The sequence below is a fragment of the Lemur catta genome, chromosome 15, assembly GCF_020740605.2.
Source record: "Lemur catta isolate mLemCat1 chromosome 15, mLemCat1.pri, whole genome shotgun sequence".
Taxonomy (NCBI): Eukaryota; Metazoa; Chordata; class Mammalia; order Primates; family Lemuridae; genus Lemur; species Lemur catta.
Window position 1 is genome coordinate 52,140,908 of NC_059142.1, and position 15,464 is coordinate 52,156,371.

Consider the following 15,464-nt stretch of genomic DNA (forward strand, 5'->3'; position numbering starts at 1 on the left):
GCGTGAAGCCCTCAGTCCCGCGCGGGCTCCCCACCCTAGCTCTACCCGGGGGCTCAGGGGAACTGAGGCAGGACGCGCCGCCCGGCCGCGCGGCGTGGGAGGAGCCTCGGAGGGCGCGATAGGGGCCGGGTGGCAGCACCTTCCCAGGCCATCCCGCGTTGTCCCTCTCCCACCCACCCAGCCTGCCGGGGCTGGGTCAACCTCTCGATCCCCTTCTCCTACTCCAACACTGGCAAGAGTTGCAGATCTAGGGGCCAGTCCAGGAGAAAAGGTCCCAGTTGGCAACCTGCGGCCTTCCAGGTGTTGGGAGCGCCCCTGAGGTGGCACAAGTCCCCTAGACCCGACTTTCTTGGCTGGGGCTGCTCAGACGACAGGGCCAGCCTGGCATCTGCCCTGGTTGCAAAAGGGCATCCAGAAGGTTGAGAGAACTGCCACACTCGCCACCACTTAGACGAGGGTGAAGTGCTGATGGCGCCTCAAGCTGCCAGAGTTCTCACCTCCTGTTAAAAGAGCCACCAGAGTGGTCACTGAAAATGAAGGAAGAGAACTTGCAGCTGCACCAGAAGTAACCAGTGAGGAGAGAGGAAGAGAATAAACTTTACTTCAATGGAATTTCATAAAAAAATACATTCAGGCAGCTGCCTCCCCACAGCCCCAGGCCCAAGCCTTGAATGCCAGAAGCCCCAGCTGCAGCCCGGACCTTCAGAGTTGGCAGCCAAGAGCCCAGAAGCCTGGGCATTCGGGGTCCAGAAAGACCACAAAGTCCCAAGCCAGAGTCAGGGAACAAGGGTGGGAGAAGAAGCCCAGGACCCAGCCACCAGGGCCTGCCCCAGCAGGTGCCTTCCTCCATGCCAGGGCCAAGGCTGGTGTGAGAGCCAGAAGCAAGGGCAGGGCAAAGTCCTGCTGCCCCCTCCCGGCTCCCGCTGTCAGCGCGTCCCCACAGGCGGGCAGGTGGGTGGAGACGTGGTCGTTGTGTTCTGTTGACTTCTCCTCTGTATCTAGGCAGACACCTGGGGGGGTCCCAGTTGTGCCCTCAATAGGCTGTATGCCCAGCCCCTTCCTTTTGCCATCCCGTCACTGGGCTGTATCAGAGCCACATCCCTTCTGGGGTCATGCGGAGGATGAGTGGCACCCTGCTCTGTGCTGAGGAAGACTCAGGGCAGTGATGCCAATGCCCAGTAGGAAGGTCCTCACCCCAGCAGGGCTGACTGTGCCTATGGCTGTGAGCAGCCCAGTCCTGGGAGAGAACAGCCCGGTGGTGCTGTGTTTGCAGACACGGAGCTCTGGGCACTGGGTCAGGAAGTGACCGGCTCAGCCTGGAGTCTCCTCCAGCACTAGCAGCAGAGCTGCCGAGGGATGAAGCTATGGAGAAAAATGGAATTTGAGGAAGGCAGGGATGTGATTTGTCAGGGAAGAGAGAGGCGTAAGATGAGGAATGTGGGTTTAGCTTTACTGTCTGTTAAATAGGTTGGTGGGAAACACAGGCTGGGTGTGGGGACCAGACTGTCGCAAAGCCAGCCCTCTGCACTCAAGCTGCGGCCCAGCCGGAACCAGGAGAGTGCTCCCGGCAGACGGGCTGAGAAGCGTAGGATGGCATCTGTGGCCTTTGGGTTTGGGCTGGATGGAGGAGAAACAGCAACTTCACACTTCTCTTCACTGCGGTCTTGGCGCCCCACGGCCAAGGCCCTGCCTCCTCTCTGCCTGCTCCGGGGGAAAGCCCTTGCCCTTCTGGTGGTGTTCTAGCTGGGTGGGCTCGAGGCTGCCACCCTGCCCTTAACGGCTCTTTGTGCTCAGGATGGGTGGCCTGCAGGAATGGGCCAAGCGGCCCCCTCAGCAGAGACCGAGTCTTCCTTCTCTTGGCAGGTGGCCTCCAGGGAAGACCTCCGGCCTTCCTGCCCTCAGTGCTGGCGGTCTGCCTTCTTCATGCAGAGGAATATGTTACAGAAGAGTTCATACCAGAAGAACATAAAGCCCGTGGAGATGGCAGCCTTCAGCAGGCTGGGGGACAGGCCCTTGAAGCAGCCCAGGACACCTTCCTCTTGCAGCACCTGCTTGGCACAATCCAGGAGGCCCCTGTAGCTCCGTACCTGGGGAGAGAAAGGTCACTCTAGTTGAGAGGAGAGGGGATTAAGACACAGATGCCAGCTCTACTCCTGTGCCAGCATAGTACCTGGCCCATCCCAGCTCCCAATAAGTACTTGCTGGATGAAGGGATGAATACAAAATAACAAATAAGTTAACCTCATTCTTTCTACTGCAATCAGGCTAAGTCAGACTTAGCAGATGAAGTACCTGGACATTGACAGCTGGACAGGGCTCCTTACTGTCCCAGAGGGCTGGCTGACTGTGGTTCTGAAGGATCCAGTGACACTGCTGGACCCTTTTCCCAGTGGCGTCTCTGACCCTTCACCCCGTGCCTCCTGGTCCCCCTTGGGCAGATCTGAATCCGGCCTCGGTAGCTCCCAGCCTGACAGTGCCACCCCTCTAGCCTGAACCCCGCCTCCAGCCTCACCTTCTCCAGTTGAAACCTGTGTCCCCAGGCCACAGCCCTCCTCATGCCTGGCTCCCCTCCAAAAGCTCCACTGACTCCCAGTGGCAATGACATCATAAAAAAGTTCAAGCTGCAAGGCCTGTCGTTCAAGGCATTCCACCGTTTGACCTCAACTTCCCTCCCTGACCTGACCTCCCCCATGTCCTCCCTCGCGCGCTTCCACCTCTGGCCAAACTGGATTATGCAGTCTCTGTTTTGTCCTGGGCTCTCACTATCTTGCCCTGTCAGAATTCAAACTGTCCCTTCAGGACAAATTGATAAATGGAAAAAGGAAGTTATAAAACCTTGTGTACAGTATGACCCCATTTTTGTTAAAAATGTACACATGCATTTATTTATGAAAAGAAATAAAACTACACCAAAAGGTTCCATGTGATTAGCTTTCAGTCCTGGTGGGATTACAGGGGTTTTGGTCTTCTTGTCTATCTGAATTTTCTAAAGTTTCCTACAAAGAAATTGTATCAAAATTCTAAACCCAATTCTTTCTCTACCCCCAAGTAAGGAGCACTCACTCCCTTCCCAGCCCCCGTTCCTTGCCTCCCTTGTCCGCTAACCTTTCTCAGCATGTTTCTGCATGCCTCCACATCCCAGGTTCCCAGGATCTGGAGGGAAAGCCCTGGAATTATGCACCCATTCCTCATCCCCACCGCACCCACTGACCACCACCAAGGCCTTGCACAAAATCAGTGCTCAAAAAGGTGCTGAGGGTGGCCAACTGTGAAAATCTGAGCAACCGAATAGTGACTTTAAGAATACAACATCACCTATCATGGGGCTTCTCTGATTGGCACACCCTTCTAGTGCACTTAAAATATAACTTAGTTGCTGAAATTTAATTCACTCCTTTCCAAACTGTACTGGACACGTTTCAAGAGCAGATACTGAGTCCTCCTTGGCTCAGATCCTTCTACAGTGCCCGAGACACAAAGGGCTTTGCATGTGGCTTTCCTGTGTTCTTGGGGATCCCCAGGGACAGGCTGGGCATGAAGAAGCCGTGGGGGAGGCCAATGCTGCCCAAAGGGCAGGAGCTGACTGCTGGCTCCTTCATGTGCCCAAGGACAGCAAGCGTCAGAGCTGTTTGCACAGGGACGGTTCACCTGGCCAAAGGCAGCTCGGGCGTGTTCGAACCCTCCAACCTGCAGGCGTTTCTTGAAGAGATCCAGGGGATACGTAACGGTCTTGCTGATGACTCCAGCTCCACTGCCACAAAGCAGGTTTTTGAGGTTCTCTGAACCAGAGAAGTGAGATGGAGGGGAAGGATGAGAGAAACACAGTCTATGGTGAGCAACTTAAAGGTCATACAGTCTAATCCTCCATCACAAACCAAAACTCCACAAGCATCCTTTGATCTCAAAGAAGAATTCAATCTAGGAGCAAGAAAGCTGGACACAGCCACTTTTGGCAAGAGTGGTCCTAGACTGCAGGCTGGACGGGCTCATGGCGGCAGGGTGTGAGCCAGGGGTGGGGAACCTGCAGCCCTGGGGCCACATGTGGCCTTCTGGATCCCTAGTGCAGCCTTTTGACCGAATCCAAATTTGACAGAAGAAATCCTTTCCGCAGCTACCCCACAGCTGGAGGCAGCCAGGGCCTGCAGGCAGTGCAGCCTGACTCAGTTCAAGGCCAGGGTCGGGATGCCCCACCCCCTTCCATCCTCCCCCCCCACCCCCCAAGAACAACCAAAAAAACCCACAACCAGAACACCGGCACTTTGCAATCTGGACTTCTGACAAAAATGAAAACCATGACCAATCACTGGAAATAAATTTCAGTGATCGGTGATGGCAGGAGCTGGAAGAACAAAGTCATCTCTCGCGGCTGCGTTTGTTTGCTTTGCTCGCCACATCAGAGCCAGGTGCAGAGAACAGTGGCGTCTCAGCTTCTGACAGGAAAACGTTATTTCACGGCATGGGGGTGGGGCCAGGGCTGTCTCACCGTTTTTCTTTCCTTCAGCTGGCATGAGCCACTCGTAGGAGCGCTTCAGGGAGCTGTAACAGGAGAACTGGAGGCCGGCGTAGGGGAAGATGGCGATCAAGGTGGGGCTCAAGCCTTTGTAGAAGACCAGGGGGCCTTCGGTCCTGAACATGGTCACCACGGCGTCTCGCAGGGTTTTATACACCTGGACACACACACGTGCAACTGGAGTGAGCTCGGCAAGGGGGTTTTAGCCCAAGAATGCAACCCACCATATCCACTTCCCTGAGTCCACAAACCCTGCCAGGAGCGTAACTTCTCCTGCGAAGAGGACAGTCACAGAAAATGATGGACAAAAATTCAAAGGGTGAGGTTTTCCAGTAATACCTCCCTTCTACAAATTTACACAACTGTTAAACCCACACGTGTGCACAAAACTATGTGCCCAAAGAGTCACTGCAGCACCTGGTGAAACAGCAAAAGATGCAATGTCCATCTGTGGGTGATGGCTACATGAATCATGGTACACAGCTCACAAGATCCTAGCACAGCTGTTAGAACAGGAAAGTACAATCTACATGAGTGATACGGAATAATCCCCCAAACAGATAAGTGAACACAGGGAGATGCGGAAGACTGGGCACAGTGTTTGTGGAGGAAACAAACTGAATGCAGAGATTATGCTCCTAAGGATACACAGAAACAAGGAACGGTGACAACTCCACGGAGGGAACTGGGGGTGGGGGCAGTGGAGATAGGGTTCTAGGGCCCAGAAGAACAGGGAGATTTACGATATACCATTTTATGCTGTTTGGAGTTTTTGCCACATGCATGTGTAAGAACCTTTCTTAAGCCATCAACAGGTGACATCTAGCAGAAGACAATTCAGGCCACTTGTTTTTCTTAGTACCCTTCCATTAAACATATTTTGCTTGAAATGGACACCTGAGGCTCTGACTTGGCCCAGCTGGGGGTGTGGAGAGGCACCTCGCTGATAGTGGGGGCTGAGACTGCCCTTCTCACCATGTGGCTCCCAGACCCAGAGCTCCCATTCTGCTTTTCTGCATGCCTTTCCTAACGCCAGGATGGCAGGCAAGGGTCACCAGGCATTCGAGGACAGGCTTCCCCCAAAACAGGGACCACTGCATCCTGCATTCCAGCCTGGGAGACAGGGCGTGGCCCTGTCTCTAGAGAAACCAAAAAGCAGAGACCAAAATGCTCAAACGAGGGGAGGGGAAACAATCTGGAAGGAAGAGCCGGTGGAGATGGTACATATAGCAGAGGAAAACTAAAGAAGAAGAATCCACCCACAAAATGACAAGTAACATACTCTGACTAGAGACAAGGTACCACCCCCATGATGAAAGAAAAGGATCTATTTTTCAAAAAAGAGGTAAGATTCAGAGAACAAGAAAGAGCTCTTGGAAGAAAAGCTTTATGACTTTGAGTTAGGCAATGATTTATTAGCCACAAAAGCACAATCTATGAAAGAATAAATTAAGAAACTGGCCTTCACCAAAATTAAAATCATTTACTCTTCAGAAGACACTGCTAAAGAAATTAAAAGACAAGCCACAGACTTTGAAAATATTTGCAAAACAAAAGCCCAACCAATACAAAAATGGTCAAACAATTTGAACAGATACTTCACCAAACGTACACAAATAGCAAATAAGCACATAAAAAGGATGCTAAGGCCAGGCACAGTGGCTCACGCCTGTAATCCCGGCACTTTGGGAGGCCGAGGTGGGAGGATCAGTTGAGCCCAGGAGTTCAAGGCCGCAGTGAGCTATGACTGTGCTACTGCACTCTTAAAAAAAAAAAAAAAAAAAAAAGACTAAATATGTCACACATCCTTTTTCCTTTTAGACAGGGTCTTCTTCCCAAAGTGGGCGGGGAGAATGGTGTCATATAAAGAATCAGAGATCAGTATGGTTCTGCACTTCTCTTCAGCAAGTGACAGCTACCTAGAATGCCATACTCAGATCATCAGTCAAGGGTAAGGTAACATAAAGGCTCTGGGGAAAACACACAGAAGGCTGTGGTCACCGTGATGTGTGGGGGTTCTCCCCCACAGACCAAGCAGTTCTGCAGCAGACACGAGCTGGGGGTCCTATATTTCCATTCAGTTCTGACACCATCTACCTGTCAGATCCCACAGGTTGAGGACTCAGACTCACAAGACTGGCCCCCACCTGAGACGCCAGTTGCAAGCCCCAGCTTGTGGCCCGAGCTTCTGGTCAACCAGCTATAAATTAGGGTTCCCACAACACCCTCCTTGGGTTCAGTAATTTGCTAGAACTCAAGGAAATACTTAGTTATGTTAACCAGTTTATTATAAAGGGTATACTGGCAGTAAACTGCCAGATGAAAAGACGCCCAGGGTAGGGCATGGGAGAAGGGGCTCAGAGCTTCCACGCCCTCTCTGGGTGCACCACCCTCCCAGCACCTCCGTGTGTACAGCCACCCGGAAGCCCGTTAAATCTTGTTGTTCAAGAGTTTTGATAATATTTAATAGAGTTTAATCTCCAGCCCTAACACTTCCCAGAGACCAGTGAGTGGAGCTCAAAGTTCCAACCGTCTAATCATCTGGTGATCAGCTATGTGCAGAGGCCTTCTAAGAGCCCCATTCTAAGTGACCTCATTACCATAAACTCAGGTGTGATTGAAAGGGGCTCATTGTGAATAATAAGAGACACTCTTCTCACTCAGGAAATTCCAAGAGTTTTAGGGGCTCTGTGTCAGGAACCAGAGACAAAGACCAAATATATTTCCTATTACACCACAAGGCATTTTCAGATATTCAAGGCCTCTCTTGGGAAGCTACCTCTCAGGATGTGCTCCACCAAAATGAGGGATTCATCAAGAAAGAAAAAACATGGGATCCAGGCAACAATAGAATCCCTAAGAGAGGAGCTGGCAACCGAAGCCCAACGGCGCAGGGCATCAGAGCTGGGTGCTCCAGGAGGGGGTCTGGGATACAGCAGGGACTGATGACCATGCTACGGAGAGGGAGTTTGGGGGTGAATTAGTGATGAGCATGCAGAATGCTGAACAAATCAAACCAAAGGCAATTGTTAACTTCAGGAAAGACAAAAGTTAGAAAAGAAAATGTAATCATAAAGTATTAGAGGCTCAGTAGTAGCAAGATTTACATAATCCCAATAACATAAACCCTGAGTATTGACTGAGCCAAAATCTACTACTCAGTTGTACTGGGAGGGCGGGGCATGCACGGGGTGGTGGCAACAGAGGAAATCCTCATCCTCCCCACAGGCAATTAGGAGTAATGTCTGTAATCAAAAATAAGGAAAGAAGGGCGATAGCAGAATAAGAATGTTACTTAGAATTATGGAAGTAAACAATCGAAGAAACAGCCACAGGTATTAATAGTGGTCACCTCTGAGGATTGGAATCGGGGGCAGCTGGTATTGGGTGTTTTTTGAAGACCTACCCGTGTTTTTAACCTTCATATGCCTTATACACTACTAAGGTTTTTTTTATGTTATTATTATTATTGTTAAAAGTGAGGGTTTACAGAATGGCTGTGACTAGTCTAAGGAAGCTGGAGAGCTCTGCAGTTTTTAACCAGGTCTCTTTGCCTTACTTTCACACACAGATATTCTCCGGGCGTTCCAAAATCTAAATTCGCACATGTCAGTGGTTTAAGCTAGAGAGGTAATATGCCATTCTCTTTGCTCAATACTGTCTTCACTCTTTCCTTCTCATAGACTTTTACTAAAGGTTGGAAAGTAACAGAGGAGGATTATGGCAGGCCCAGAGCAGGAAAGTTGGATTGTCACCAGCCATCTCTGCTTCAGCCCAGAGGCCACCACGTTGCCGAGGCTGATTTGTGCGCTCTCTCTATAAACACTGTCCCCTCCATTTCTCTGCTCAGCTCCTGGGGCCCATCAGGCCATTTCTCTGCCAGGGCAGTCACTCCAAACCTCCAACTTTCTTTCTTTCTTTCTTTTATTTTAACATACTTTTAACCACTGAGGACCAAGCCTCCAACTTTCCAATGAATTATCATACAAAGCAATTTAGCTCTTATGGCCCAAGTGGTTTCTTCCAGACTGTTCTAAGAGATCTGTGCTCTCTGCAACCCAAGAGGTCATCAGGCTGTCTCCTAAACAGAAGGGCCTGCCCCACCCAGGATCTCCACGGCAAACAACACAAAGAAAGAAATGGCACAATTGAAACCACAGGTATTGTTAACTGGTCTCAGGTCAAATTCTTAAACAAAGTGTCCTTCCTTTCCCACCAACAGTACCCTAAAGCAGAAGGGAGACAGTAGAAAAATTATTCTTTCTTGGTTGAGAACATGAACACACACACACACACACACACACACACACACACACACACACACACAAATGCTACTCTTAAATATATCCAGGAGGCAGAGATTATGGTAGGGAGGTCTGTTTCAGGATTTAATCCCTTGCTTTTACTAAATTCTTCCTTGAGTCTGACTCAACTATCCCATTTCCTTCAAGCTATTTTTTGTAGAAACCAAAGACACTCTCACAATAATACAGCAATGAGTTTTTTTGGTTTTGTTTTTCTAAGAAAGGGTCTCAGTCTCTCATCCAGGCTGGAGTGCAGTGGCATCATCATAGCTCACTGCAACCTCCAACTCCTGGGCTCAAGCGATCCGCCTGCCTCAGCCTCCCGAGTAGCTGGGACTACAGGCGCCACCACAACGCCCAGCTAGAGATGGGGTCTTGCTTTTGCCCAGGCTGGTATCAAACTCCCAGCCTCAAGCAATTTTCCCGCCTTGGCCTCCCAAAGTGCAGCAGTAAGTTCTTGAGTCTCGCTTTCGAGACGCCTTCCTTGATCCAGCCCACTGGCAGGTGTTTCCTTGTTCTCTGTTTCATACCTATAGGTTCTGCTGCCCCAGGGAGGCTGTGGGCTCCTTCTAGACAAGGACAGAGAGCACCCTGCATGGTGCTGACCACAGTCACAGGTTTTACAAACTGCCTAATGAACTGAAAACCCAAGCCTCTCCCACCTTTGCTTTCTGCGGGGAGAAGAACCCCAGCTCCTATAACAACACCTTCTTATTCAGGCTCCCCTGGTCTGGCCCTGACCACTCACCCTGGGCTCACCCTGAGCTGCAAAGCGGGTGCGCAGAACATCCACAGGGTGCACGGTGAGGGTGGCCGTGCAGGCAGCCAGACCACCACATACAAAGTGCACTGAGAACTCGTGGCTGTTGTACATGTTGGCTCTGTGGACCAGCTCCGTCAGCACTTCAAATGACAAAAACTGCAAATCGAGTGAAAAGGTCATTAACAGCCCAAAGGATGACAGTCGACACCAAATGTCACCCCCCCAGTACACTACCTGTGACACAGGTGGGGCCCAGTCCTGGAGGTGAGGAAAGGTGAGGAATATTACTCTTGAGCAGTGACATAACACAATATACATATAGTTTTGTGTAAAACTCAGGTGCCATTTTATACTCAATTTGAGTAAAGCCAAATACCCAAAAGGTTAAGAAGCTAACATGGGAAAATTAATATCAGAAAGTGCCACTCTCTGACTTAATTTTCTCAGCACTGGGAAAAGATGGCCATCATCTGATTCCGGCAGGGGACCCCTTTGGTGCGCTGGTGGCGGGGCTGTGTGACAGCCACTCTGCTCTGGCACACATCCTGCCGGGCACGTGCTCCCCGAGGTAAACCCTCACACTCGGATCTGCCTTCTGGCACCTCGTGGTGGCTCGGCTTCCTGTGCCCATCCTGGCGCGGTACTTATCCATCGTGCTGCGATATCTATCTGTGTGCCACATGCACGGACATGGCCGTCCGGTAAGCACCTGACTGAGCAGTCACCGGGATGTCGCGAGAAGAGTAGGCAGGGACATCTCTGGCACTAGCTGTCTGGGTGGGAGTCCGAGCTCTGCCACTTTCTAGCTAGTGACTCTGGTTGGGTTAATTATTTAATAAAAAAGCTCCATCTGCCTCAGTCTTCTCATTGGTAAAAGAGGAGTGATAACCACCCACCCCAAAGGACTGCAGGGAGAGGGTGTGTGTAAGTGCTCACCGCAGGGGCCTGGCCCACAACTTGCACTGTACAAGGGGTGGCTATTACCACCACGACCACCATGAAAACACGTGCTGTGCACTATGAAACAATACTGGCACTCAGCGGAATGAATGAATGACTTCAAGTCAAGAAACCTGGGTTCTAATCCTGGCCCCGTCACATACAGGCTGTGCGGCTTCGGACAGCTCACTTATCCTCCCTGAGATCCACATAACACCTGCTTTCCCCTCCTCACAATGCTCTTGTGAAGTTCACATGAAGCACATATGTGAAGATGGGATTTCCAAAAATGAAATTTGCCGAGCCCCATTGGGGGTGTGGTGTCAAGTCAGTCTCCTAGGTGCAATACCTAAGTCACCTGGGATGGACAGTGGGGACATGGGGAAGGGAATGCCTAAGGTACAGCTCAATCTGACAATGTTTTCAATGGGTCAGGCAGCTTTCCAGTTAAGTCAAGTGGAAAACGTGGGGACTGACTCTTGCTGCCCACCCCAGGCAGTGTCCCTGCCTGCCTTAGCCTTCCTCTGCTTCTCCATTGAGCAAGGTGACCCCAGGGGCCTGGTCTCGTCCCCTGCCACCTACTTGGACAGCTCCATAGCCTACGGAGAGAATCTGGGCTGGGATGTGTCCTTTCCAGAATGCCGTTGGGCCCTCCTCTTGCAAAATCTGCCTTGTGGCCTGTAGGATCCCATGGTATTTTGCACTGGGGTCACTGCGAGACAGGCGCTCAATCTGAAGCTAGGAAACAAAATCAAAAAGGTCAGGATGATGGGGATGAGGTGAGAAGGAGAAATTTCAGAAAGGGTAATGAAGGCAACAAAGCACTTTATCTTGACAAAATTCCAAGTTTTAGGAACTGCTTTTGCAAGAAAGGTTTAACTTGTACTCTAGCCGATTGCATGGAAAAAGGGGAAAAGAGTACCTGGAAACGGATTTTGATGATGTCCAAGGGACTGATAAGTGCCCGTGTGACAAGTCCAGACATAGACCCAGCTGCTGCCACCTGGAACTTGGAGTTATTCCTGCCATCTGCTTTGGGGTCATAGCCAACCATCCCTGCCTCTGGCCCATACAATGTCCATCAGTATCAAGCTAAATGCAAGAAACATGGAGTGAACGCCAAGGCAAGTTTCTTAGGATCTCTGCTCAAACATCACCTCCTCCGAACAGTCCCCACCGCCCAACAAGCCTGTCTGCAATAGTGCCCACTTTATTCTTCTTTATAGCACTTATGCCATGGGGTATGCATACTGAACATTTGATTCTTGTCTCCCCCTCACTAGAATGTAAGCCCATGGGAACGTGGGCTCGGCTCATTTGTTCACCCCAGCATTTCCAGTGCTTGGAATAGAGCCCCTCACTGTAAGAGCCCATAGTATTTGTGGAGTGCATGAATGACAGGCTTGACAGGAAATGGTTCACTCCCAGAAATCAACTGGCTTTCCAATGGCATCTGGCAACTTGATGTCAAACCCCTGCCTGAGGTAAAGGGTGAGCCCACCCAAGTGGAACCTTTAGGGGGACAGAGGACATATGGGGCCAGAGAATGGGGGTTGGGATTCTCTAACCAGCCCACACTATCCAAAGGAAGAGCCCAGTGACCCCCAGGTCCCTTCATGTTTCCCTTCCCCCTCTGTGCACACACCTCAGGCCCACCCTGCCACAATGGGGCTGTGCCACGCCATGAAATGAGGCTCCTAGGCCCCAGCTGACTGAGACCTGCTGACCTCTTCAGCCTCACACTGGACCATTCTCCTTCTTCCTCACTCCACCAGGGTGGTCTGAGTGCTTCTGAACAGTTCCTAGAAAACGCTTCAAGAGGCCCTATCTGTCGGCCTCGCCTCTGCACCCACAATTCCCCACATCTGAAAAGCAGTTTCCTTCTGCTCCCTACTCACTCTTCCAAGGTCAGCTCCTCTCATCCACCAGGGCTCAGCTAAGGAGCACCCCTTCCAGGAGATGTACTGTTTCCTTTCTAGCACTCACAGCAGCTGCTAAGGTACACTCTCTGTCGTCTGCACTCAGGAAGGAGACTCCAAATGGGCAGGGACCCTGTCACCTAATAACTACTGCTGTATCTCCAGAGACCAGCACAGTGCCTGGCACATAGCAAAGGCTTTAAAAATACCTAATGAATGAAGGATTAAAAACCAAAGAACTTTTAGATTATAGAAGCAATAATGACCTTGCAGAAAGTTCAGAAAGGAGAGAAGGAAAGAGAACCCCACTGTCTTAACACTTTTCACTTCACATATTCCTTCTGGCTTTTTTCTGGGATCCTGGCTTTTGAAAACATAAAATGTCATAAGCACGCTTCCATGTTGCTACCAGATCTTCATAAATATCATTTTAAACGGCTGAATAATATTCACACAAATAGCTATGCTACAATTTTGGGGGCACTGTTTTTTTAAAAAATATTTATTTCAAAAATATCTAATTCCATTATTTTTTTCTAGCAGCGTTTCTCCAACTCAGAGCTAACGACTAGTTTTATAGAGAGAGAGAGAGCGGGTGAGAGAGAGACAGAGTTCGCACTCATGCATGTGCCAGGGTCTTGCTATGTTGCCCAGGCTGGAGTGCACTGGTGTCTTCACAGCCTCAAACTCCTGGGCTCAAGCAATCCTTCCACCTCAGCCTCCCCAGTAACTGGGACTACGGGGGAGCACCACCGGCCTGGACATTTTGGAATGAAGATTAATTCTTTTGTTGGGGAGATGAACTGTGCATTATAGGATGTTTAACAGTGCCCCTGGTCTCTACCACCACATTCCTATTGTGACAATCAAAAATGTGTCCAAACATTGCCAAATATCACCTGAGGGACAAACTGTTCCTGGTTGAGAACCATTGATCTGGAGAAACACTAGGATAGGTGTGTGAAAAGTTGTGCATGGCATCATCGTTCATAGAACTGGATATAACACAAATGCTCATCGACAGAGGGCTAGGTAAATAATATACTACATGACATCCATGCAGTGGAATACCATGCAGCCATTACAAAGATTGAGCCCAAGTTATACACACTCACTTGGAAAGATGCCCACAGCAGATCAAAAGAAACAAAAAAAGCAGGTTTCAGAAGAGTATGTCTAGTATAATCCATCCCATTTTTGTACAAGAAAAACAGCATAACCTACATATGCTCCATACAGTTGTATAAAGCATGGGAAAAAGTTTGTAACAACACACACACACCAACAGGTAGTTGGTAAGTTACCACTGGGGAAAGGGTTCGGAAGGGGTGAAGGAAGATAGATCGCTCTCTCTGTGTAATTCTGTATTGTTTGAATGTGTTATGACAAAAAAAAAAAAAAAAAAAGCTAAACTAAAGCTAAACATAAAATGATTTTAGAAAAGACTTCAGGATTAACATTAGTTCTTGGATACTTGTAGTAACAGGGAGGACATTGCCTACACAATGGCAACCTCCACACCACCCAGCATGGATTGTTTTTCTCTCTCATCCACCCTAGATGAGAAGCCATTAAACAAGGGGCAGCCGTTACCCAGGGAATATCAGGTTCAATTTCCTGCCCATCTGGGAGGCAAGGAGCAAGCTCCAGTGGCAGGTGTCCTAGCTCAGTTTCAGGAAAAGACTGGAAGCTTATCAGGCTCTTCCCAGTGTTTGGGTACATAAGTGCCCCACAGTGAGTGGGTGCCCATGTGCCCAAGAGTTCAGTTGAGGGGCTCTGGAGACGCCCCCGCGTGGCTACACAGGACTCCAGGTGTGCCTCAAGGTGTGTTTTTCCTCCCCAAGTCCGAGATGACGGCCGAGAGTTCAGGTGCCCAGGGGTGTGCGCGGGGTTTTGCCTTTGGCGTCCCAAAAGATGCTTCTCAGGTCAGGTGTGACACGTGTGCGTAGAGTCCCCGCCCCCACGTGAGTACCTGCGCGTGTGTGCTCCCCCGGGCCCGTCCTGGAGAGCGAAGGTGTAGGTCCCCGAAACGACCGCGAGAAGGGAGAAGGTAAAGGACACTCACCCGGTTCGGCCGGTGCGGGCCGGATCCCCGCTCTCAGCTCTTGCTCCCTGCTTGCTCGGTCCAACCCAAAACTCAACTGCTCTCCGCAGAAACTGACGGGCTCCTGAGCCAATCACTGCGCAGCTCCCGACAGGGGCTGGACCAATGGTTGTACGCTTAAAGTCCAGCCAACACCTCCCCCAAGATGTCACTGGGTAATGTAGTCCTCCGCTACTAAGGGCTTACCCCCGCCCCGGGAGGCGCAAAGCCTCCTGGGAGATGTAGTCCCACTGCGCGCGCAAGTGTTGCTCGTGAGTCGGAAGAAGGCGAAGCCGCGATGCAACCTTAGAGGTCGCCCTGCTCTGCCTTGTGGCTCGAAAGTCAGCCTGCAGGCGGGGCGGAAGGTTAGGGCGCGCTGAACTTGGCATGCTTTCCTCAAAACCCTGCTAGTATCAGAACCCAGATAATCTGAACTTGGAAAAGATAGCGGGAAGCCTAACAAAAAACTGGAGAATATGGGGAACAGAATAGATGGGTTTTTAAGATCAAGACGAGGACAGCAAAACTATAGAGGGTTTTTTCACCCTAAGTTTTATTCTCATTATAAAAATAATATTAAAAATATAGGTCAGGCGCGGTGGCTCACGCCTGTAATCCTAGCACTCTGGGAGGCTGAGGCAGGAGGATCGCTTGAGCCCTGGAGTTTGAGGTTGCTGTGAGCTAGGCTGATCCCACTGCACTCTAGTTGAGACAACAGAGTGAGAATCTGTCTCAAAAAAATATATATATATTTATAAACACAGAAAATGTAGAAATGAAGGAGGAAATGACTCATCCTACCTCCCTTGCAGAACTAGCGTCTACCTTTTGCAGGGCAGTATTTCTTCCTGACTTTTTAATTGTATTTTCATATTAGTGTAATCATGTTGACTCACAATTTTAAAACATTTTTATTGTGGAAAATTTCAACATACACAAAAGTAGG

The 15,464-nt window shown here is 50.1% G+C and overlaps 1 protein-coding gene across 1 annotated transcript; it reads right to left on the reverse strand.

Annotated features, from left to right (window-relative positions):
* Nucleotides 1–566: 566 nt before the first annotated feature.
* On the reverse strand, nt 567–14,572 carry SLC25A19 (solute carrier family 25 member 19). Its single transcript, XM_045569895.1, has 7 exons — nt 14,501–14,572; nt 11,439–11,608; nt 11,099–11,254; nt 9,563–9,733; nt 4,484–4,667; nt 3,649–3,779; nt 567–2,087 (listed from the first exon to the last, which is right to left on the reverse strand). Exons 2-7 carry the CDS (start codon nt 11,568–11,570, stop codon nt 1,899–1,901), a joined length of 963 nt encoding a protein of 320 aa, XP_045425851.1. The 5' UTR covers nt 11,571–11,608; nt 14,501–14,572; the 3' UTR covers nt 567–1,898.
* Nucleotides 14,573–15,464: the final 892 nt, after the last annotated feature.

Bases quoted from the DNA above. Each gene is read 5' to 3' on its own strand.
- SLC25A19 (XM_045569895.1), bottom strand. From the start codon at position 11,570: ATGGTTGGCTATGACCCCAAAGCAGATGGCAGGAATAACTCCAAGTTC. The intron at 9,734-11,098 runs GTAGGTGGCAGG...CTCGATTTGCAG, and splicing joins TAGGCTATGGAGCTGTCCAA to TTTTTGTCATTTGAAGTGCT. The intron at 2,088-3,648 runs GTGAACCGTCCC...TTCTCTCCCCAG, and splicing joins CCCGAGCTGCCTTTGGCCAG to GTACGGAGCTACAGGGGCCT.